This window comes from Erigeron canadensis, chromosome 8, assembly GCF_010389155.1.
Source record: "Erigeron canadensis isolate Cc75 chromosome 8, C_canadensis_v1, whole genome shotgun sequence".
In the NCBI taxonomy this organism is placed as follows: Eukaryota; Viridiplantae; Streptophyta; class Magnoliopsida; order Asterales; family Asteraceae; genus Erigeron; species Erigeron canadensis.
This window is the reverse complement of record NC_057768.1, coordinates 34085488-34110504: the sequence shown is the minus strand read 5'-3', so window position 1 is coordinate 34110504 and position 25017 is coordinate 34085488. Positions and strand designations below refer to the sequence as shown.

The 25017-nt window shown below is 33.1% G+C and overlaps 2 protein-coding genes across 2 annotated transcripts; one reads left to right on the top strand and one right to left on the bottom strand.

Moving 5' to 3' along the window:
- Positions 1 to 87: 87 nt before the first annotated feature.
- LOC122578564 (SNF1-related protein kinase regulatory subunit gamma-1-like) lies at positions 88 to 3150 on the bottom strand. The gene is made up of 6 exons (XM_043750545.1): positions 2816 to 3150; positions 1886 to 2058; positions 1608 to 1802; positions 1248 to 1523; positions 1023 to 1180; positions 88 to 576 (listed from the first exon to the last, which is right to left on the bottom strand). The coding sequence occupies exons 1-6, from the start codon at positions 3000 to 3002 to the stop codon at positions 279 to 281; spliced, it is 1287 nt and encodes a 428-aa protein (XP_043606480.1). The 5' UTR covers positions 3003 to 3150; the 3' UTR covers positions 88 to 278.
- Positions 3151 to 8464: 5314 nt separating this feature from the next.
- LOC122611104 lies at positions 8465 to 20294 on the top strand. The gene is made up of 27 exons (XM_043784073.1): positions 8465 to 8725; positions 8869 to 9058; positions 9221 to 9336; positions 9464 to 9574; positions 9728 to 9874; positions 9964 to 10320; positions 10409 to 10563; positions 10738 to 10859; positions 10971 to 11062; positions 11154 to 11382; positions 11477 to 11543; positions 12257 to 12476; positions 12549 to 12722; positions 13068 to 13139; positions 14011 to 14112; positions 14508 to 14597; positions 15297 to 15372; positions 15909 to 16002; positions 16127 to 16196; positions 16319 to 16498; positions 17035 to 17157; positions 17241 to 17324; positions 17647 to 17831; positions 18304 to 18442; positions 18530 to 18589; positions 18949 to 19053; positions 19859 to 20294. Exons 1-27 carry the CDS (start codon positions 8603 to 8605, stop codon positions 19970 to 19972), a joined length of 3597 nt encoding a protein of 1198 aa, XP_043640008.1. The 5' UTR covers positions 8465 to 8602; the 3' UTR covers positions 19973 to 20294.
- The last annotated feature ends 4723 nt before the right edge of the window (positions 20295 to 25017 follow it).

The window sequence follows — 25017 nt, the reverse complement described above, 5'->3', positions numbered from 1 at the left end:
AAAAATGAATTCATGATCTTGGGATTTAATTATCTACTATGACAGACAAGAGAGAAATATCAGAAAAAAAGAGAAACAACAAGACTATAAAACAAAAGACCCTTTAAAACAACAAGACTATAAAACAAAGTACAGCTCAAGTCCGACAAAATCAGTCACCCAAACTCATTATTCAGATATATACAAGACAATCTCGGACGGTCCCTTGTTAAAAGCAAGCCTGAATGGAAAAGACCATTAGCGATACAAAGAGTTAAGTGAGCAGAAAAAACTTGTGGTTAAACTCGACTGTTGGCAGGTAACGGCAAGACGCCATCAAAGAAATCACCAAAATAACCACGAGGCTCGTGTACGATCCTTGAGATTATATCCCTAAGAGTTATCAGCCCTTCAAGATTACCTTCTTCGTCAACCACATATATACGATGGATCTCTTTTGAATCAAGCTTCGTGATCACATCTTTAAGGGTGTCGTCTTTTCTGCAAGTGACCATCCCACTTACCAAAGGTGATGCCTTCTGATTCTCTTCTAGGTACCTTTTAACCGATGTTACAAAATTCTTGGCAGTGATGGATCTGCAGTAAAAATTTCATGACCATATGATCAAAATGGGTGATGAAATCTGGAGGTGATATTTTCAACCCATTTCCCTAAAAAGGGTCAATATGACCGTCTTTTATCTCCCACGAGTCAAAAGAGAAAAAGTTAAACGGGTTCGCAAGGTGAATTTCAATGCCCACAACCCTCTTAATGGTTCCCTTTAAGAGATAGTATGAATGTATGATTTCTGTAATCAAATTTAAGACATTAATGATTTAAAATTCAAAAATCTTGAGAGAAAAGGACTGGTCAACCGAACCTTGCCAGACCCGTCTAATCTTGACTAAAAAGTTGCCATTTTGCCCATAACAGGATCGTATTCGTTTTCCAGCCTCTAGTGACATCTAGTGTAACAAACTATCAAGTCTCCTTGGGGCCAAATCTAGGATTTTATGAATGCTAAGAAGTTCATGTAACGAACCTGTAGTCTTTGTAAATTTCGGGGGCAATTAGGAGGAACTGAATGTCTCGTATACTTATATTAGCAACTGGTTTTCCATCACTAACCACCGGTAATCCACCAACTCCCTTCTCCCTCATGAGTCTAAATGCTTGCAGCACCGGTTCATCCTCATCTACCTGCGGAAACAATTAGTAGATGTCAGATACAAACGCGAAAGGAACTCCAAAGAATAGATCTTTTTACCTTAATAACTTTATTAGCGTTCATCAGGGGAAGACCAAGCTCACATATCTTCTTAGATCCCCAGCTACTGAACCAGTGTTGATCGGCGCATTCCTCCAACATGTGGATTACAGCAGATTGAGTAATGATGTTGTCTATCTTCTGGTCCCCTGCATCAACTACAGGTACACTCTTCATTCTGTACTTAGAGAGTAGTAACAGCATGGTCAGAAAGGAGTTTGATGTCTGTAATGCGAGAAACGGTGCCCAACGAAATGATCCAGATATGTCCTTAACCTGCGTTTTTATTTATACGAAGTTTTCAGAGAAATGAATAAAGGAATGTGTACACAACACCGTTTAAGAAGTTAACAACAAGACCTTTGTATTTTTATAGAAATCAGAGGAAGTTAATAGCTCAAAAAAGTTTCCAGCAGTCTTGGGAGATCCAGGCTGCGAACTTCTATATCTTGGGGACGACATCCCATTAGCTGCTGCAACAACAGCAGGTCCCATACGGTTGTCTAATGCGCTAGAAAATAAGCCAGAATCATCTAACCCAGCATTCTTCTCCGACTGTACATGTAATGTGAGAATATCAATAACATATCAATTAATCAGGATAGAACTAATTGCATAAAAAGAGCTAGGTAGGGAACCTGAAGCAGAATCCAGACGACAATGCCTGCAAACTCCACCATCCCAATATACCTATCAATCCAACTAGCATCCTCTGGTGCATCAACATCCACGACAGGTGCACTCAGAATTTTATTTTGGGACAGTAAACGAACAGCTTCACCAAGACTGCTATCCGACTTTATCTCAATTACTGGACAACAATAGGTTGACATATCTTAGAGCAGATGATAAATAAGTACACATCCCTTTATTACTTTGTTACACGATATAGACAATGATCAGCAGAACCATGTGGTAAGTCACTCGGGTTTTACCCAGGAGATAGGGTGTTCAACTCCTGTCAAGAACAGGCCCTGGTTTAATTTACATGTTGGTGGGAACCTTAGGAACTTTTTTTCCTTAGGTAGGATGTAGCAGGGTCTGGTTAAGACAACTGAGGTCCTCTATGAGCAAAGGAACCCACCACAGTATGGGGGGGACAAAACACGATATATACAACAGAAGCATCTATATTGACAGGGATAGAATCTGTAGTTAAATATAAAATCTGTAGTGAATATAAAATCTGTAGTGAATATGAAGTCAATTGAATTTTTCTGATAATCCTGAAGTATCAAAATCACAGAACTAAAGAAAATTGACACGAACTATATATATAACAGTAGTATCACTATCTGCAGAAATTAATCAAATATCAGCATATAAATAAACTCAATAAATATCGGAAACCGATCCCAGATGACACTCAACGGTACGAACAGAAGATGATGATATAATAAAGAAATGATCAAATAGAATTTGAATCTCAACAGTCAACAATTAGCGATCGATCAGTATATGTAACTAATAAAAACTAAAAAAAAGAAAGATACCTATATCTATACATATATATATATATTGTGTGTGTGTATATATATATATATAGAGAGAGAGAGAGAGGAGATCACCTTGAGAAGGGGGAGCATGAGGAAATTCGGAAACAGGAATAGACTCGAAACAAGCGTTGAGCTTCTCAGTAGGTGTGAGCTGTGGTTCCTGTGTATCCCACAGCTCCTCCACTTCCTTTCCTAACTTCGCCTCTGGACTCCTCGGTGATCTGCTTTCTTCTTCTTCTTCTTCTCCTTCCTTCACCATCTTTCTTTCTTCCTTTTTTTTTCTGTTAAAAACGGATGATCGATTTGCTTCTCTCTAATTATCGATATGATTCACTCTCTCTCTCTCGACTCTCTTTTAACTCACACTGCTCTCTCTCTCTATCTAAGAGTTTAATATGATGATATTGATCAAAGGGGAGATTAAAATAGTTGGTTTTGTATTATTGGCGCACAAAAATCTAAACTATGGGCTATGTTCGGTGAACCGTCGATTTGTGAGATATATTTGACACGTGGATGGCGAGGATGGGAGTCAACCATGTTGACTGTGTATTGCTTATCCACTTGGAACATGATCCAACATATATATATATATGTTTTTTTATATCAATCTGAATAATTTTTTATTAACTTGATAAATCAATCGACATCAAATAAAAGGTTACACATATCCGATATTTAATCATGTTCGCTATGCGACAGATGTTACTAACATGCGCCGGTTTGTGGGTGACGTGGATGACATATCCGTACGCCCAAGGTTTTATTCCGGATTGAGTCCGTGGGGTTGAGCTCTAAGGACATGTTTGATAATTGAAAACTGATAAATGAAAATCATTTCATTTCACTTGTTTGGTAGACCATAAGAAACGAAAACACGAAGAAATTAATTTTTGAGAAATCAAACTGTACATGGCTCAATTTCCTCGTTTTTAGTATGGAAATTATTTCTCAAAAATTTTAACCTCCAAAAACAAAACACTGAGAAAACATTTTTCAACTAAACCTCTTTAAAAAATAAGGTATAAAGGCAAACTCACGTGGCATTAGCGGAGATGATGAAGGAGGTGAACCTATAATTTATTACGAGTAGTACAACAAGTTGCTTCCATTTCATGCTTAAGTTTACAGAACATTCATGTAATTTGGATTGGATCTGAAAATATATTATATATCATGGTAAGTCAACAGGAGGTGTTACTAAGTTTATTTAATTTTTATATTTATTTTGATATAAGGCTTCATTTATTCGTTTAAGCAAATTTGTTAATCTTACATTTATTTGTCAAAGAAAAATGAAACAAGTAAATTGATGGAATATTTACTCATTAGAAATCAGGGAATACAAAAAATTCTAATAGTATAAAAAGTGCAAAATTTTATTTCTTCGATTTTCTTATCAAACACAAGAAATTGATTTTGTTCATTTTTCTGATTAATTTCTCTGTTATCACCAAACAAAGGAAGTCATTGCATTTCTCAGTCAATTTCATTTCTCTCGATTTCATTTCTCGTTTCATTTCATTTATCTGAATTTCTCCATACCAAACACACCCTACATGTTAGAGCAAATCATAAGATAAACAAAAGTTCTAAAATTTTGATCCCACTTTCAAGTTGTCTCAATGTTAATACCGAGAAATGGTATTAACATTTTGAGTGGAAACGGGGTTGATACCCACGGTTTTCAGGATTGACATTTTTACAATCTTGGTATCAAAAAACTTTTTATGAGACTACCATACTTCAAAAATAACTCACTTTCTTCTCCTGCTACTCAGTTTCCAGACTAGTTGAGATTTGATACATCTTGATGGTCTCGTCCCGGTACCAATTCAAATGGATCAGGATCGTTACCATGTGTTTGTTCATTTTCAGGATCGCTAACATCGATACTAGTATAAGACAGTGCCAGTTCCATGGTTATTCCTCTCTTCAATTGAAGTGTGTTTGACATGAGCATGGATTTTTCTTGGTTCAGAAACATCGGGTCAACGTAAAACAAATGTTTTTATTTAAATATTGTATGTAAAACAGGTGTCTATCGAGGTAAAATCATGGGTGGTAAGAATATATTTGGAATGGATATAAAATGTGAGTTTATAATATTTAGAATGATGTGATGTAAAAATGTAATAGATGGTGTGATGACTCGAGACATTTAAAACACAAGTATCATTAAAAATCGGGTTTAATATAAACAAATGAAACATAAAAATTGAACCAAACAAAAAATATATATTGTTTTCTTATTTTATATCTATATCATTTTATCACTCATTGGTACATATGTTATCATTTCTACATTTTATTAATGTACAAAATGATATCATTAATATGTTTTAGGTGAAGTACAAATCAAGATTGATTCGCTTTAATAAATTGCATATAGAAACAAAACGTATAAGATATGGATAGTTATATATAAAGTTTGTTTAAAATAAATATTTGAAGTTTGTACAAAATATTTTGATGAATGTATTGTCATTGTTACTAAATATAGGTTGGAAAAGCCATTGCAATTGTAATGTAATCATAAGTTATAAACTTTAGCCATTTATAGCCTAAGTTGGTTCACACCAACAAGTGGTTAAAAGTCGGTTAAAACCAAAAAAACCGAACCTAGGAGATTTAGTTTTCAAAAGCTAAATTAGATCGGTTTCTAATTTTTGACAATAACCGACCCAAACCAACTGTACTCATCCCAACCAAGATGACCTTTTTCTAAATGTTTTATATTGCTAGAAAAATATAGTAGATAAAATGACTCATTGATGTAGATGACTAATTTTTTAAAAATAAACAAGTGTTACAAGTAAATAACTTTGGTGAAATACAACTTCGATATTATTATATGGTTATAAGTTATTGTGTTAATTATAAGTTATTAGAAATGTTTAATGTACAAAATAACTAATTAATCTAGATGACTAATTAGAAAGAATATAAATGTTACAATTATACAAAATTGGTGAGGTATAAGTTTATTATAATTAAGTTATCACGTTAATTATAAGTTACTAGAAATATGTACTACATATTTCTAGTCACTTAAAATCGACATGATAACCTAAAACTAGTTAATAGAATTGATATGATTTTTTAGAGTCGCCGTCAATCAAAGTTTATACAGAATTAGAGTGGTTTTTTAAAATTAACATAACAAAAAAGTGCAAAAGTTAATTGCAAGTTTGGTTTTCATGGTTTGTTCATTTTAGCAATGAGTCTCTTTTTAACTTTACAAGTAATAATTTTTTGCATTCTTGTTTAAAAGGTAACAAATTCATTAGTGAAGGTTGCCAAGTCTCCATGTGCCTCATGTGTAATGACAATTATCTTTTTACATTATTTAGGGTGATATATTTGGTGTTCACAATGGTGATTCCCTTTGATTCCACTTTATTAGGGTTTTTGGTTGGATAGAATCAAAAGAGAAAAAATAAAAATCGTAAAACTTTGTTTCTTTGGTAGCAATAAAAAGTGAAATGGAAAATGCAAAAAGAAAATGATTTTCATTCTCTATGAATTCGAAAGAATGGATGATATGAAATTTTGTTTCGGTTTGTTTTAGTGATGTTATATTTCATTCTAATCATTAATTAAAGTTTTGTTTTTTTATATTTATTATTTGTTTATATTAAACAACAAAATCTATTTTCTTGTCAAATACCCCCTCCGCCCGTTAGAAGTGTTATGTTAAAAAATTTCAAATTTGTTAAGTTTGACTTTAAATGCATTTGTTTGTGTTATATAATACTTAATAAAAGTTATATGATTTGATATAATTTTAGTTGTGTTTTTATTTTTATAACTTTCATAATGAATTATATAACAATTTTTTTTTATTTAAGGTCAAAGTTAAAAAACAAAGACTTTAAACATTCAAAATAAAACATTTATAATGAAACGGAATAAGTATATATTCCCCCTACCACTATTTTCATTTTGTATTGCAATTTCATTTATTATTATTGCCGTTCAAAATTTTTTTTTTTTATTTTAATTTTTATACTTTATCTTTGTGAGGCACATCCCTCACACCTCGAATCAAGAAAGCAGTAAGTAAACACCCAATGTCGTTTTTAACGGTTTTGGTCTCATTAACTTAACGGTGTATAAAGCAGGTTGAGATGTAGATAATCTTTTCTCTACTTAGATAAAAAGAGTACAATAAGGCTCTATCTAAATAATAAAAAATGACCTCCAAGTGGTGAGGGTCAAACTCTTAACTTCTGTAAAGACAAATGATTAATCACTTAATCTAATCATATTACTTGTCACATTCCTCACCAATGTTTTAAAAACCCGTATTTTAGTTATACCTGTGTAAAAAAAAATCCGGCATTACCGGAAAAACCGGGCGGTATGACTATTTCTAATTTATTTTATCTTTTTGTATAAAAATCTTACAAAACTTGTTACAATTTAACGAAAATAGTCAAGATACAATTATAATCCACTAAAAAAAAAATACAAAATAGATATTTCATAACAAAATATATGTTTTAAATTTTACAAATAACAAAAATAATATTAAAGTATCATAAAAATAATTTTTAAAAATTTATTTTTTTTTTTAAAATACCGGAAATACAGGATAGTAATACCAAAAAATAACGAGAATACCAGAAATACCGCCCGGTATTGAATAGTGAAAATACCGGAAAAATACCGGACTTAAAATACCGGAGTACCCTATAGTACTGGTAATATCGAAAATACTAGCCGGTATTTAAAACATTATTCCTCACACCAAATACAATATAACAAAGTCAAACAATGGGGGCACAAGTCTAAATTTTGTAAAAAGAGGCAGGTAAAATGTAACATAACTAACAAATACTCCATAGTTAAAACAAACAATCAAATAAATAAATATTTTCTAGTAAATCCAACTAGTTTTTAGACCCGTGTCCGACACTGGACACGAAATTTACGATATTATCAATGTTAGATCTTCATACATTTAAGTCATAAAGGCTTATACTTTTGAAGAAATACGGTTTTAAGTGTTATATTTTGCAAGTTGTAGTACAATAATAATAGGTTCATCACTGTCATTATTAGTCTAGACATGTTGATGGAAATGTTTGTCGAAGTCATTCCACAAGGCACAAGCTATATATAATAATTTATCCATTATAGAATATTTTGAAACCAGATGTACTCATAATGTGATATTATTATGAAAGATAATTAAGAATTAAAATATAAACATATTTTTGATCCTGTACTTGACATTCAAGTATATGTATTTAATCATAATGCGCGTCCATAACACGCATAGGTTTATTTTCAATCACTTGTTCTAGGATAATATGATCATAATTAGGATTGTTTTTATATTCTTTGATAAAAATTAAGACTTTTATTTGAGTGACAACTGTAACTTTAAACATTAAAATGCAAAACTAATATACAAAAAAAGGAGAAAATTATGTACCTTTTTTATTGAGAGATAAAATAAATCTGTTGTAAATTATGTTTGGTTCTATGATCGTCTCATCTCATGTGATTCTTATGGTGTTTAGGATAATGATATTGCATATCGTTATCTGTTAATATATATTTTTAAATAAATCTAAATAAATCCAATGCATTAGTTAAAAAAAAATTTCTACATATACACACAAGACACAATCGCAAAGTCTCACAAAGATAAATATTCACAAATTTTTCCTCTTTCAGAAAAGAAAATAAAATAGTCTCTCTCAGATACTACTAGTATATAGTCTTCTTCTTTCATATTCCTCTGCGTCTCTCTCATTCGGTTTTCTCTCTCTATATCTATATCTATATCTATATATCTCTCTGTTTCACAAAGAAGAGAACAGAACGAAAGAACCCCCCACAATAGCTATGGTGTCTACGCGTCGCAGTGGATCTATATCCAATAATAACAACAATAACAATAATAATAGTAACAATAAAAGATCATCATCATCCTCTGAACACAAACCCTCTTCCCCCAAACGCCCAAAGGTAATTCCATTTTTTTGTTTGTTTTGCATTTCATAGATTCTTTATATATGTGTGTGTGTGTGTATGTGTATATATTGATATTGATTTTGTTAATTGACTGATGATGAATTGTTTTGATTGGATAATTAATTGTAATTATTAAGGTTGAAAATAATGGAGGTGTATCGGATAATACAATTAAGCCAAATGAGAAAAAACCTGAGGAGATTACGAAGGAATTGAGTGTGGATCCGCCGGAAAATGCTGCTGGAACTTCGCAACGGAAAGACGAAGGCGAGGAGGTTGTTAGTGCCACTCCGGCTGCTTCCATTGTTACTCCGGTCGTCGCTGAAGGTGAAAGTTTCGTGCTTTTTTATGAATATTAATGTTTGTTGTTATGCAATGCTGAATTTGATTGATTGAATAAGTCAAGTTGAAGAATTTTTTTGAGGGTTTAGAATATATCAGGTTTTGGACCTATATAAATGCTGAGAATTTGTATTGGTTGATGTAAAGGTTCAGTACCTATATTAGCAGAGAAGCCACGAGGTTCGTTTTCTTCATGGAAACTGCAAAATCCAAGTTGTGAGACGGTCACACCTTGGTGCAGGCTTCTTGCTCAGAGTTCACTGGTTAGTATTTGGCTCCTGAAATTCAGTGATTTTATGAATTTTGTTCGATACAGAAGCTTTATTGGCTTTTTTTAGCTAAGGGCGTACGGTTATATGTTGTAGAGCTGAAATGGATTCTTTCTTGCAGAAGCAAACAGTGAATGTTTATCAGAGAAACTATGTAGTCGGATCAGTCAAGACTGCCAATCTATTGATCAAGGATATAAGTTCGGTTCTTTGCGTTATCAAGCAGAATGAGGTACAAAATATTTTTATGCCATCTTTTTTGGGTTATAGGGATTCTCGTTACATTATCAGCACAAAGAGTTCGCATGGGTTATAGGTTTTTTGGAGATGAACTCCATATTGTCTACTTGCAGTATGAATACTTACTGTTTGTCGACATGATCAGCGCGAAGGCAGTTCTGTTGCTGTGCTTGAAAACAAAGGAAGCAAGGGATACGTGCAAGTTAATGGGAATATCGTGAAGAAGGGTACAACTTGTGCTCTGAATTCAGGAGATGAAGTCATTTTTGGTCCTCCCGGTTATCACGCTTATGTATCCTTCTAATAAATAAAACTTCCGTATCTGTAGTTATGTATTACTTTTTCATCATTTTGGTTTTTCTTAATTTTTTTTCTCAATAGATCTTTCAGAAACTTCCTAGCGATATCTTGTTAAAATCACGCACATCTGCTCATGGCGGAGATATGAAAATGCTGCATATTGAAAGACGTACTGGGGATCCATCAGCAGTTGCGGGTGCTTCCATATTGGCGTCTTTGTCGAATCTTAGAGCAAGTTTAGCTCAGTTGAATCAAACTGCTACTAAAGCTCATGTGGGGACGGAGGTTCGTCACCCTAATCATGATGATGATGTTGATGGATTAGAAGTAAATTCAGCTACAAATACTGGTAACGATAGTGCATCTGAAATCGGAGCTACAAGCAAAATCACAACTCTTGGCAGCAACCCAGACCCTAGTATCATTGAAACTGGAAGTGTAAAGCTTTTTCTGTGCCTAATTGTTATTGAATGTAAAATTATGTACTAGATATAATTGGGCCTAAGAGAAGTTCATTCTACAACAGGCATTGGAGACAAAGGAGTGGACCAGGGATCCACTGCCTTCATCAACACCAGCAATGCCAGTAAGATCTGCAATGTTGAAGGAAGAGGTTCTTGCTGGGATTATTGACGGGCGAGAAGTCGAAGTTTCTTTTGATGATTTCCCATATTACTTAAGGTGTTACTTCATTATCCTCAGTTAGTCATGTCGTTGAAATATGTTCTGCTTAAGTGTTCTTTTTGTGACATGCAATGTGTCAAAGTTGCATGTTAGAAAAGTTAATATGAAACCCGGGACTTTTTTTTTCTTCATGTATTCGACATTAAGTCGTTTTCTTTTCCACTTCTGCAGTGAGAACACCAAAAATGTGCTTATTGCAGCTTCTTATATACACTTGAAGCACAGAGACCAAGTTAAATATGCTTCCGAACTTCCTACTGTGAATCCTAGAATCTTGCTTTCTGGTCCTGCAGGTTAGTTTATAATTATACTTATCTACCATTTTGTTGGGTTAAGGTTTGTATCTTTATTCATGCACATGTTACTTATAATTTTCCCAATGAGTCTCACTTCTCTGTTTTCAGGATCTGAGATTTATCAGGAGATGCTAGCAAGGGCACTGGCTCATTTTTATGGGGCCAAATTGCTTATATTTGATAGCCATTCGTTCCTGGGTGTAAGATCTAACACATTTGCGTTATACAATATAACAGTTGATTTATTATAGCGTCCTATATAAAGGTAATCATTTGCATGATTATCTTCAGGGTTTATCATTAAAAGCTGAACTACTGAAGGAAGAAATCCTTGGCAATGTTTGTAAGAGAAGTCCTGGAACCACTGGTCTGCAGGCTGGCACAGGAAGTACCCCCAGTGAATTAGATGTCGAGGGAAATGAAAATGTTCCTTCTCCGTCTTCCCCTGAACAACAGAAATTGGAGGCTGATGTTGTTCCCCCTATTGCAGGAATCTCAAAAAGCCCCACATTTAGATTGGGTATTCTATCTATTGCATTGTGTACCAAGGATTTGCTTGATATTTGTTTATTTCAATTCTTTCCTGTTTTACAAATTGAAGCACATATGTGTAGGTGACAGAGTAAAATATATAGGTCCTGCTTCTGGAGGAAGCATTCACCCTTCTTCATCTACTTTAAGGTACTATTCTATTTTTGCTTACTGCAACCTCTCCTATGTGTTTGGTTTTGGGGGGTAAATATCTCATATGATCTTACAGTATAGTTGTATGGTTATATTTGGATATGCCTTTGGATGGGATCTGTCTAACTATCTGATGATGATTTGTTATTCGTCCAATGTTTTGTACCTACATAGTGTTTTGACAACTTCCATGGTTATTTATGTATATGCTAAAACTAGATGTAATATATCTGGCTTTCAAAAAGCAGTTAATTTGAGTACAGGTTAAAACTGGGTGTTGGTGACCAACATGTTTGAGTTAGTTGGAAAGAATAATGGGTTAACTATGACCTACACCTAAGATGCACATTATCTGTAGGCTATTTTAAAATGTTTTGCTTTGTTTTATATATATTTAAACTATCATCTTGGTAGTGTCTACATCTTAACTTATCCTTACTCCGCATATTTGTGGGATTTGGGTATTGTATTTTTGAGTAAACCATTTGAGTGACTTTCTAGCCATTTGGCTTCTTCTCTTTTTAGCTAAACTTCTACTTTTTTGTTTAAGCGACAGGTTTTAGATCAAACATAACCCACATTGATCCATATATAAATAAACATGCAATTAAACGTTTTTGTTGACCGGTTCTTGGCCTTATCATGACATGCATGTTCTTTTCTTTTTGCCAAGTATTCTCATCATCATTGCTTTGCTTTCTTCACCTTAGAGGTCCAACTCCTGGGGCTCGCGGAAGAGTTCTCTTACCCTTTGAAGACAATTCCCTCTCAAAAATTGGTGTTAAATTCGATAAACAAATTTCTGACGGGGTTGACTTTGGGGGCCTCTGCGATGGGGGTTATGGATACTTTTGCGCTGCTAACGAAATCCGCCTGGATTCAACTGGTGTAGAAGATTTGCATAAATTACTCATCAGCATCATGTTTGAGGTAGGCTTTAAATAAATCTTTTTTTTACAGGTTCCGGCTTCCTTTGTTTGACCTTATTCTGTTGTCTGTTAGGTCGTAAGCAGTGAGAGTAGAAATCGTCCTGTTATTTTGTTCATGAAAGATGCGGAGAAGTCTATTGTTGGGAGCTCAGAATCATACGCAACGTTTAAGATCTGGCTTGAAGAGCTCCCAGACAATGTTGTTGTAATGGGTTCACAAACTCAAGCAGACAGTCGCAAAGAAAAGGTAATATCCCTCAATGTAGAGCATAAAACTAGCCTGTAGTTGTTTGAAATACTTTTACGTAGTTAAACTAGTGGCATGTTCAATAAGCTTCTACAAAGTTAATTTGTGGCTTGATTGATGCACAATTCTTGGCTATTGCCTGGCTTTAGGATGTAAGAATTTGACAGCTTTAATCCTGCTATGAGTGGTAATAAAGGGATTTACAGCTTTATGCAAGGGTGTACACTGCATTTTGGCAGGCCTCCATACATTCTCTTTATTATTCTTTTGAAAGGCCAACGTAATCCATTTGAAGGTGTATTTAATTGTCTGTCTAGTGATTTTATTCATTTTCTTTTCTTGCAGTCACATTCTAGTGGTTTATTTTTCACAAAGCTTAGCAGCAATCAAACTGCTCTTCTTGATTTTTCTTTACAGGTAAGGATTTTGTCTCTAGTCATGTGTTAGATATGTGCATATCACAGAATGCTAACTTCTGTTTTTTGTTTTCTATCATTTATTGTCATTGCTTGTTGCTAAAGTTGAGATTTACTGGGTTAATAGAAATGATTGGCTAACATTCTAGTTTTCATGTTTTTACATTTGCTTTATATTAGGGGGTATGGGGTTAGATGGCCTGTAATTCTGAATTCACTTATTTTCTTAATTGAATGGATAAATCTGTTGTGCAACGGTGAAACCTTTGCTATGTGTCTTATTAACTCGTCTAGAGCTACCTTTTATTTCTAAGCTGTTGAGACTTCCACCTATGTATCTTTAGAACTGCGGATCTAAAATAGTCTATCAGCTGTGTGAAAAATATTTGATGAGATTTTTATGAAACTTGGGTGGCTATTACTTGAAAAGAAGACAGAGGACTAAAGGTTTAAGCAAGCATCTTTAGGTTTATTTCAATGAAGGAACCCTGTATAATGGATAACATGGATCAATTGGCAGAGGTACATATTGGCTAAAGCATATGTACCTGTGACAACCTATTGGAAGTTTGGAAGTTGGAACATAATAAAACTACTACTAGCATTTTCTTAATAAATGCTATGTTTTTTGAGTCATATCCCGTGGCAGTCACCTCTATCTTAATGGTTCAAGAGTGTTAGCAAGAAGATTTAAGGAAAACATATTTTTGTTTCATAATGATAAGATCTTGAAAACTGTTAGACCAACTAAATGTTATAGGAGTTCGGGATACTCATTCATTATTGATATCTACATCCAGCACATATATTTTTCCGATTTTACTAGTTATACAACCTGAAAGGCTTAATGCTGTTGAACTATTGCATTTCAGGATAGTCTTGGGAGACTACATGAAAGGGGGAAAGAGGTTCCCAAGGCTACTAAGCTTTTAACAAGACTTTTTCCTAATAAAGTGGTCATTCAGATGCCTCAGGTTTGTGCTCGAGTCCCTCGTTGATTTTCTGTGTCATAGTTTCTGTTATATGTGGCAAAATGGACAGCTTGATGGGTTGGTAACAGTTTTGGATGAAAACGTGTACTCTTTTGATGCAAATTCAGATGGTTTGAGTTTCTTCAACCTGTATGCCTTTTTTTCTGTTCTTTAGTGCTAGCAAACATTTTTTTAATGTATTCGGTAAGGTTATAAAAGTTATTACGAAGAATATATATTTTCTAAAGAAAGATATTTAGGAGTTTATCTGCATTTGAAAACACTTAGAGTGGTTCTAGACGTGGTTGACCCTTTAGCCCTGTTGCAGTTAAAAAATCAACCCAAAGAGACCCTTTTTCTAAGGAAATATGGTTGAAACTGCACCTCGGTTTTTGCAGGATGAGAACCTCCTTGCTACTTTGAAGCAGCAATTGGATCGAGATGCTGAAACTTTAAAGATGAAGGGAAATATAAATAATCTACGTAGTGTGAGCATCTTTTCATTGCCATTTATAAAGTTTGCACATTCCATTATGTTGAAGTATTAAATCAAACGCCTTTTCTTGTAGCGTGTATATAAATCTGAAATATGACATTTTTCACCTTTTTAAGCAAGTTAAGCAACTTTGCTAACAGTTAGAGATAATGATTTGGTTCTATATCATTTAGTTTTCTTTATGCTATTATCTTGTTTACCTTTTCAAGTTTTTTGAATTTATAAAACTGAGGTCACTGCTTCAAGAAATAAAACACAACAGTATGCTTGAAACCTGATTACAACAACTCTTTTATCTGACCTGATTACAATAACCTTTCATTTGTCTGAAGTGCATATCATATAACTGTCTTGGTTTTTAAAATCTATGTTACTCCGTATTATAATGGAACTGCAATATCTGAACCTATTCTGGCATTAATGAAAGTTGATGACATGTCAAATGCCTAAAATACCCTTTCCGTATATTAGGGTCTAAAGTCTAAACTAAAGTGTTGTCTGTGTAGTGATGACTATGAATACAAAGGTAATCTTGCCTCGAAGTTTTAACGAATGCAAGGAAATTTTTTATTTTACTTGTGACCTCTTAAAGGCATAAAGTTTTAAATGGTATCACAAAAAGCCAATATTACAACTTTGAAGGACAAAAGTTGTATAGTATATATGTTTGAAGTTGGACGCATTATGACAGGTCCTTAATCGTACCGACTTGGAATGTGATGGGCTGGAGACGTTGTGCATCAAGGATCAATTGCTTACAAATGAAGGTATACCCAGTCTTGTGATTTATAAAAGAGATACATTGCATGTAAATTTATCTGCTGAGTCTTCTGGATGGAATAAAAGAGATACATTGCATGTAAATTTATCTGCTGAGTCTTCTGGATGGATTTTCTAGAGGTGGATTTTTTGACCCATTTACATAGGAATAGGCATATTTTTTTCTGTTTTATCTTCTACATGTTAAGCAGGTAAATTTCAAAATTTTAGTTTAAAACAAAGATATGTCAAACATGCTGAAAGTCGCCTAGTATTTGTTTTTAATGCATGAAACTTCTATCTTATTCAATTTAAAGTATTGGCTTTTTGAAAATATATATTATAGTTTAGTTGAATTTGACATACTAATAATAGATAGCTAGACCGATAATATATGGCGAAATGAGTTTCAGATCATCCAAATCCAACCTGACCAGTTCTAAATTTACTCATTCACATGTTACCCAACTCTATGACCTATCTATCTTTAGTATCGTACAAGATACATACATTTGAGCTAAGTATTTTTGATACTGCGTTGAAGGTGCCGAGAAAGTTGTTGGATGGGCTTTAAGCCATCATCTTATGCATCACGCTCAAGCTGATCCAAATGCAAGAGTCGCCCTTTCAAGCGAGAGGTAATTGAAACTCTCACCTATCTCGTTTTATTACCTCTTTTCCTATATTCAAGTCCTATGTAGAAATCTGTTTCTCTCGTTTGAGGAACGGGTAATTTTTCCTTTGTAACATTCTACCTGGCAGCATTCAATATGGTATTGAAATTCTCCAAGCAATTCAGAATGAATCCAAGAGCTTGAAGAAGTCTCTGAAGGTGATTTATTTGATTTCTAGTCATTGGAGATTTAAAGTTTTTATGTTGTACTTTGTACATTGCATACCAAATATTCATATTGAGTCATACCAACTTTTGCTGACTATTTATATATTTTTTAGGATGTTGTGACAGAAAATGAATTTGAGAAAAGGCTTTTAGCCGATGTGATACCGCCCAGTGACATTGGAGTAACATTTGATGATATTGGAGCTCTGGAAAAAGTCAAGGATACATTAAAGGAGTTGGTGATGCTTCCTTTACAAAGGCCTGAACTTTTCTGCAAGGGCCAGTTAACCAAGGTTTACGAAACTTTCATACTTTTTACATGTTTTAGCGAGCCCAGCACTTGATAGGAAGTTAGAGTTAAATTTTTCGCTCAAGTTTTTTGAGTCTTTCAATGTCTTCTCAGTCTTTCCTGGATTGTGTTCTTGTCTTTGTGCATACCTATCTGGTGTGAATATTAATGTTAGAGGTGGCAAGATAGGCGTGCCAGACTTAAAAGTTGAAACAGGTTATCAAGTACCTGTCGAAATGAGGGAATTAGAGCTGGGTTGTTCTGCAAACACTACTTTTTCATATTGAATACAAATGATCTAGGAGGTTGTTTGCATTAAAATAGACTTAAGGTGACTTTCACCTCATTTGGCCTCCACTTTTAGCTACTGTTTTTTTCTTTTTTATTAGACCCATTAGACTCGTTTGTGATCTTGCCAACCCTATATAATCCATTCATATTTAGAAGGTTAAAGTAGGCATATGGCCACCTCTAATAATCACTTGCACTTGAATATTCATTTTGAGCAATTGGGGTCTGATATGAGTTTTCCAACTACAGCCATGCAAGGGCATTCTTCTCTTTGGGCCTCCTGGAACTGGAAAGACGATGCTAGCCAAGGCTGTTGCTACCGAAGCTGGTGCCAACTTCATAAACATATCCATGTCAAGTATCACATCAAAGGTCCATTTTACACATGTTTTGTAGATAGATTGCTTCTCTTAAATGCTTTTGCTCACTTCTACTTCTGTATGTCTTGCATTCAGTGGTTTGGTGAGGGTGAGAAGTATGTAAAAGCTGTGTTTACATTGGCTAGCAAAATTTCTCCCAGTGTAGTCTTTGTGGATGAAGTATGACTTTGTTTATCTTTATTGTTTTTGCTGATCTTAATTAGAGGTGGCGAATTAGTGGGTTGGGTAATGGGTCAAAACAGGTAATGTGTTAATCCCATGCGCTTTTATTTAAAATTTTAATTTTTCAATAAACAGATAATGTTTCAAATACGATTACAAAAATCTTTTTATCTTGATTGTAGTTTTTTATTTTATTTAGTTGTTTTTTTGTTTAAAATGAACTAGGGGTGTATTGCATTAAAATAAACTTGCCACCTCTATTTCTAAATTTTTAGTGGCTGAACTAATTGATAATGCTTACTTGGATATGCATTGGAAGGTGGATAGCATGTTGGGGCGTAGGGAGAACCCAGGAGAACATGAAGCCATGCGTAAGATGAAAAATGAATTTATGGTGAATTGGGATGGTTTGCGTACTAAAGATACAGAACGAGTTCTTGTGCTTGCAGCCACAAATAGACCTTTTGATCTTGATGAGGCAGTAATTAGAAGGCTTCCCCGTAGGTAAAGTGCCTAAAGATATACTCCTAATTATGCTACTTTATTTCTGTATCTTTTATGGAAGTTGGATAATGAAAGACTCATTCTGCAATCTTTTATAGAAGTAGGACCGACTCTTCTAGTTGCGCCTCTAACTTTAGTTACCTTACTACGCTTCCATGATATAAGGTTGATTTCAGTAGGGCAGCAGACATGAAATGCCGATAGTTGGTGTCTTAAAGATGATTACAGATACTAATCTACTATATGATTTTGCTATTAATATATTCTTCTGTTTTGGCCTAAATCAAATTAGTTGGTTGTGTACTCTAAATGTACACTTTGAGTGACTTTCGAACCACATCCTTCTTAACTAAATCTATTGACTTGGCCCATTGATCTGTTTGACATATAGCATAACCCAACTCGACTTAACAGGGTCGAAACTTCCACCCCTAGAGTATGCTACTGATTCTTTAAAGCATTGCCTTTGCAGATTGATGGTGAATTTACCGGATGCTCCCAATAGAGCAAAGATCCTACAGGTTATACTTGCAAAAGAGGATTTGTCTCCGGATATGGATCTGGATGCGGTGGCAAACATGACTGAGGGATATTCCGGAAGTGACCTCAAGGTTTAGTTTTCTGCTTTTTATTGCATAATCTTGACATGTGAGAATTGTTGAAAACAGTCTTGTGTCTTGTGATATTTTATCTTACAGAATCTATGTGTAACTGCTGCACATCGCCCAATTAGAGAGATCTTAGAGAAGGAAAAAAAGGTATGTCTGGTTTACCCCATATTTCAAGCCATTTACTTATTGATGGGTGATTCGGGTTATCATTTGTCTCTTATGGGTTAAGCGGGTAATATAAAAGTTGGGAAATGTCTTAAAAGGTTCAAAAGTCCTCCAAAGTCTTCTTTTGATGACCGATACTCATCCACCATTGTCCCTGTTGGGACTTGAACCCTCAAAGTATGTTTTTAGTGCATAGAAGTATGAATTCAATGATGATAAGTGATTTGTCTCTTAAGCATTGACTGATTTAGCTCTGGGTGATATTGACATATTTTGAGTGTTATTTTATTTGCTTTGTAATGATGGCATTTCTAATTTATATTTGCGGTTTGCAATTGCAGGAGCGTGCTGCAGCTATAGCTGAAGGCAAACCTGCTCCAGCTCTAAGTGAAAGTTCTGATGTTCGGCCTTTAAACTTGGAAGACTTTAAAACTGCCCATGAACAGGTATGAACAAGTGTTCCTTTAGACTTCCTGTCCATGGATATTATGTCTGACTGACTGCGTATTTATAAGAAGAATGCATGATGTTTGTCATATATATGAAGTATGCTTGTAAATAGGGCATATACAATTCTGTAGTAATAGGTGTGGCAGATTAGGCGGGTTGGGCAGGTACAGTAGCATGTCATATTGGTTGGGTGATACGTGCAAGGGAAACTGGCATGCATAGTTACGTACTTTCATAAGGGTACCGTTTTATGTAACGTACCTTCTTTTTGTATGCCTAAGTCATCGAAGGTGTACTAAAAAGTTTAAAATTTACTATGTTGAAATATTTAAAAACTCAATTATGGGGATGAAAAAGTTTTACCAGTTCCATGAATAAGGTGTACAAAGAAAGAGTGTTTGCTTACAACAGTACGCCTGTGAAAGTACATGGCTGTTACATGCCATAATGAAATAAATATACTTTGTGTATTTACTGTCAACACTTCCTTGTCTAGTTATATCGAGTTTTACAAATAGGGAATGTATTAAATACTATTACAATCAATATATTAATTAAATAATATATCTTTTTGTGTTTATTTGGTGGAACTCAAACGTAACCCAAATCAGCTTATAGTCATGTATAGTTTATTCCAACTTCGTCAAATGTTGCGTGTATAAAGTAATCATTATCACGAGAAAATGTAAATTACAGCAACCACATGTTTCTACCTTTCGACTTTCAACAGTCACAAGATTTTTAAGGATATAAGCATTCTTCAATGAAGAGTTACACATACAACGGGTATTTTGTCTATAGGTTTGTGCCAGTGTATCATCAGAGTCTGTAAATATGAATGAGCTTGTGCAATGGAACGAGCTTTATGGAGAGGGAGGTTCGAGAAGAAAGAAGTCTCTCAGCTACTTCATGTGAGAGCTTCATAATGAGTAAAATGATGGCTGAAAATCGAAAGGATGCAAAACCATCATGTTTGTACAATGAAGTATAGGCTCTTTTGTTTTTTTGTATTTTCCTTTTTATTCTTAAAAAACAAAAATCGTAACTTGTATCTTCTTCTGGAGTAGTCTTTGGAGGTGGTTGGCATAAAGGCAGGTAACCTTCCTCAGATGTTAGTTAGGAGGGCTTTATCAGCTTTTGTTTTGTTTCTCCCCCATCTCTTCTGATAACCTTTCTTTTTTTGGTTGATTAATTGCACAAAATTGGGATAGAAATAAAATTATTTTTCTTTCCAGTATTGTGGATATCTTTATGCGTTACCCTTTTCCCCAGACACTCACACTTTGGGTCTTGATGTATATGTAGTTGGGTCTTGATGTATATGTAGTTCATGTATCATGCTCTCTCCAAGTGAATGGGTGATAAAATTTCCCTTCTCCAAATGATGAGTGCAATCCTTTTACAAGAATGCAATCATTGAATCCCTTATACAAATGTTGGTTACGGGTTCGAAACCTTTGAAAGACATATTTGGAATCCTTGCCAATGAGGTGGGCATGGCGGTTTTCTCTACCATTTAGCTGGTTTCCTCCAGAACGGTAGTGGGACTTCCACCGCCAGTCATGCCCTCGGATTGACTGTGCTGGTCACGTGGTCGATCTTTACCGGACGATGAAGAGGTATGTCGCTGAGTCCAATCACCACTATTGTTCAAAAAAAAAAAACTTATACAAAGACTGCAGCCCTTTATCCATCAGCGTTTGAGATGCAGTTTTCAATGTGTTCAAGGGCTTGATGAGTTGATGATATTATTTGCAAACTTTTGAGGTTAAAACAAGTAAACAACTATAGCATAGCTAGAAAATACAAGACTCTGTTCTATTAATGTTTGTGCTTTTCCGGAATGATATTCATGTTGGTGTTAGTCTTGCTGATGTACTAAGGTATTATGTATCATTTTAATGTTCTTTGGTACTGTATAAGTTTGTTACAATTTAGCTGGGTTACGTTTGGGTTTTTGATTGTGTTATGCATGTGTTAAGGTTTGATTTCATGTATGTATTGTAGATGATATCATTCGAAAGTAGCCATGTATATTAAAACATAACAGAACAGTCAAAGGGCTTTTAGCCGAGTAGTATCTGATGTGACCTATCGACCGATATATGATACATCATATCTTAATGTCTTTCTTGATTGCATTTTAACACATTATTTAAGTAGTTAAAGTAAAAAAAAGATATATATTTTTAAGTTTTAACATGTTTGGTCATGTGACGAGGATAAAATGCTAACAAAGTTTCATTTTGTTTTAATCGAATCGATTTCGTCTTCTCCCCAACAATGAATCCCATTGATAAGAGGAGGTGTCATACTCATTTTGCGAGTAAATAAATCCCAAAAGCGGTCTTATTTTGCAAGCTCAAAGTCGAAGCAGTTATGTGGTCACTAGGATATTTTTTTTTTAACGAAATAATGATCATCTTTTCTACCAATATATATATATGATAAATTCATTCCTAAACAAACAAGAACCCTTGGATGAATTTCATCTTTGATTTAGAACCATTAGATCAAATTTAATTATTTTATTTTTCTTAAATGACAATATTAATACTTATACTTTTTATGATTATACAAAAAATACCCCTTTAAATTTAATTTTACACTTTTTGGTTTTCCATCACAAATTTACACTTTTTACACAATAATTTTAATTATTATATATTCAATATATTAATATATTAATAGCTAATATATATATTAATACCCGAATAATACGCGGGAAACATATATAATAAATGATATGTAAAAATTTGAAAATATCATAAGTTGACAAATATTTAACCAGGTAAGAATTAAACAACTAGAAAACATGAAGTTATTTTAGTCTTCGATTAATTTTGGTTAACAGTTATCAGACAGTTCGTTTTTAGGCATAAAGTTCGCTTTTGTAACAAACCTTAGTCATTGTTTCTCATATATATTTGTGCGTTATTTAACCACAGTTTTGAAAATGGATAAACATTTATTAGAGGTCTCGCTAAATAAGGTTTTCGTTTATTTGAATATCTTTCATTCATCCGGATAATTTAGTTATACACTAAATTATTTAGCAATTAATTATCAATTTATATATCGCATGTTGTGTTAATCAAACTAAAATTATTCATAATATCATTGCAATTTTCATAAAACTATTTTCCTGATATATAATTTGATAGCTTACTATAGAATCCATATTGTTTTTTAGTTTTTTTTTATTAAGAAGGCCGTTTGACTCCGGTCCACTTTTAAAATATTGATTTAATAAAAACGTTATATGATAAAAATCTTATACAAAATCCTTATAACCAATTTTATTCGTTATATGATAAAAATCCTATACAAAATATAACTTAATAGAACGTATTACATTAAAAAAATCTTATACAAAATCCTTATAACCAAATTTTATTCGTTATATGATAAAAATCCTATACAAAATATAACTTAATAGAAACGTATTACATTAAAAATAATTTTTTTTATTGAAATAACATTAAAAATTAATTTTAAAGATAAAAAAATGATGTAAAATACAAAAATATTAGTTCTCATAATTATATCATTAAAAACATTAATTATTAATGTCTACAACTTATATAAGGAAGTAATAATAACTTAAATTTAATAAAATTAAATTAAATCAAAGGGTTAAATAAGGTATACATCATCATCATCATTTGATCTAATAGATGTAAATAAAAAGTTAAAATTCATATAATGGTCCATACTACTTCAAAAATGAATTAAGGTTTCTCTTTAATATATTTTTAAAGATAATAATAAAATAATACTCTTTATCTTATTTCTTATCCAATAGAACAATAGTCATTATTATTATTATTATTATTATTATTATTATATATATATATAACAAAGCATATTTTAATTGAAATATCTAAGATATGTTTCATTTAAAATATACAGATTAATTTTCTACTAATAAAAATAGTAAGCTATATTTCAAACCATAATAAAGTAAAATTGAATATTAATAATGTCGTAACACCTGATATCTAATGTCCAGTTAGTCAATTATCAACGACAGTGTTGAGAAGGCCATTTTAGCTTAGGTGAGTGAAAACTTTGGGAACATCAACTTTTAACATTGATCACAATTTTGGAGCATGTGGTGACGGAGAAGTTGCGCTCTTTTTAACAAAGTAAAATAAATTATCGAAATTAATGATGTATGATTTAGCTTGTAAATATGCATGACTATTGTGATTACTGTTATAAAAGAATTTGAAAAAAATATAACGTTTTTACATACAATTATATTATCAATGTAGTGTACATTTACCCAAACAAAAAAAACATTTTTTTCCCTATTCTATTAAAAATCAAAACTTTCAAAAATTTTACTCTACCAATAGGGAGGTTTATCTCAAGACTAATGTTTCCAACCAAGTGATGTACTTTCAAATAAGAGGCTTATGACAAGAAAGTCAACGTTTGTATGTATTCTTTATTTATTAATATTTTGTAGGAAAAAAAAATACAAATATACCATTAAAAAAGATTACATTGTACCAAATTGGAGTCGGACTCCATCCATGGTTATATATCATGAATATGACATATGGTTCAAAACTTAGATGCCATGAGGTTTAAAATCATCCATGTGATTCATGTTTCTGAGTTTGCGTTCCTATGTAAAACAAATGGTAATAATACATGGACAAATATATGTTCCTCATTCTTTGAGGCATACTCGATTGCTAACCCCTTAAGATGTTATTAAAGAAGGAGTGAAAATAAGAAAACATTCTGGAATGATCATTGGCTTAATGGTGGCAACCTTGCAACTCAATTTAGAAGGTTGTATGTCTTGGCACTATCGAAAGAATGTGTCATGTGTCACATTTTTCATGAAATGACATGAAAATCCGAATGACATTGAGATATTTGTGATGACATGGATAAGCAATAACTTTTGGCATTGAATAATTTATTAAATCAGTAAGACTTAATGAACAATACAATAAATGTTTGTGAAATTTTCAAAATCAAAAAATCAAATGTTAATAAAGTGAAATTAAATATTTTAATTCGTTAATTATTACTTTAAAAAAATTATATTTTTGATGTATGTAAGTATAAAACTATATTTACTCGCGTATTACGCGGGACAATAATCTAGTTTTATATATATTTAAATGAATTATATTAAAAAATCTAATTTCTTTTAACTCTTATCAACAAGATAAATATTCAGTACGAGAACTTATTAAAATCTCAGGACATGTCATTCGACGATAATTGCAAGTCAAATCGTAAGTCACAATCTATGATTTTGACAAGATTACATATCCGAACTTGTAATTTAAAACTATATATTTAGGTTACAAAGTTAAACTAAGAGTTTGATTTTTTTAGTCATTAAGTGTTGAAGGTATTAGATGATTGAAGCATTAAATTGTCAATTATTAAGTATGAGTATTAAGACCGTCTTTAATGCTCGAAGTGTTGCCGGCGTATTCACTCCAATACACCGAGATTCCGGCGCGATGGGTTAAAGCCCTCGACGTATTGGTCAGCGTCTTCTTACGAACTGGTGGCCATTGCGTTGGTTGTTTAGCCGTATTGACTTTTTTTATTGCTTTTTTCTAAATGAGAATGAGATAATAAAATAGAGAAATAGAAGTTTTTTTTCTTCCAATCTACTTGTAGGGGTAGACGATGATGGGTGAAGGAGTCAAAATGATTACCAAGGTGTTTGGGATTGCTTTATAGAGATGATTATTAAATTATTGTGATTTGGTAACACAAATAATCTTTAATTAGTGTTTCGCAAAAGAAAACTAAAAGCCAATTATTTGCGTTTTGATGGTTGGTAAACGTGATTTTGAAGAAGTAGCACAACACATGCTGCAAGAAAACGCCTTTAACACTATTTGTTTAGATTTACAAATATTCCCCAACCAATTCTTTTTTAAATACTCCGTAGTAACTTAAACACAGCCAACAACTAT

Bases quoted from the DNA above. Each gene is read 5' to 3' on its own strand.
- LOC122611104 (XM_043784073.1), top strand. From the start codon at position 8,603: ATGGTGTCTACGCGTCGCAGTGGATCTATATCCAATAATAACAACAAT. The intron at 14,598-15,296 runs GTGAGCATCTTT...GCATTATGACAG, and splicing joins ATATAAATAATCTACGTAGT to GTCCTTAATCGTACCGACTT. The intron at 17,325-17,646 runs GTATGACTTTGT...ATGCATTGGAAG, and splicing joins GTGTAGTCTTTGTGGATGAA to GTGGATAGCATGTTGGGGCG.
- LOC122578564 (XM_043750545.1), bottom strand. From the start codon at position 3,002: ATGGTGAAGGAAGGAGAAGAAGAAGAAGAAGAAAGCAGATCACCGAGG. The intron at 1,524-1,607 runs GTCTTGTTGTTA...ATAAAAACGCAG, and splicing joins ATTTCTATAAAAATACAAAG to GTTAAGGACATATCTGGATC. The intron at 577-1,022 runs GTTCGTTACATG...TTTTTACTGCAG, and splicing joins GAAATTTACAAAGACTACAG to ATCCATCACTGCCAAGAATT.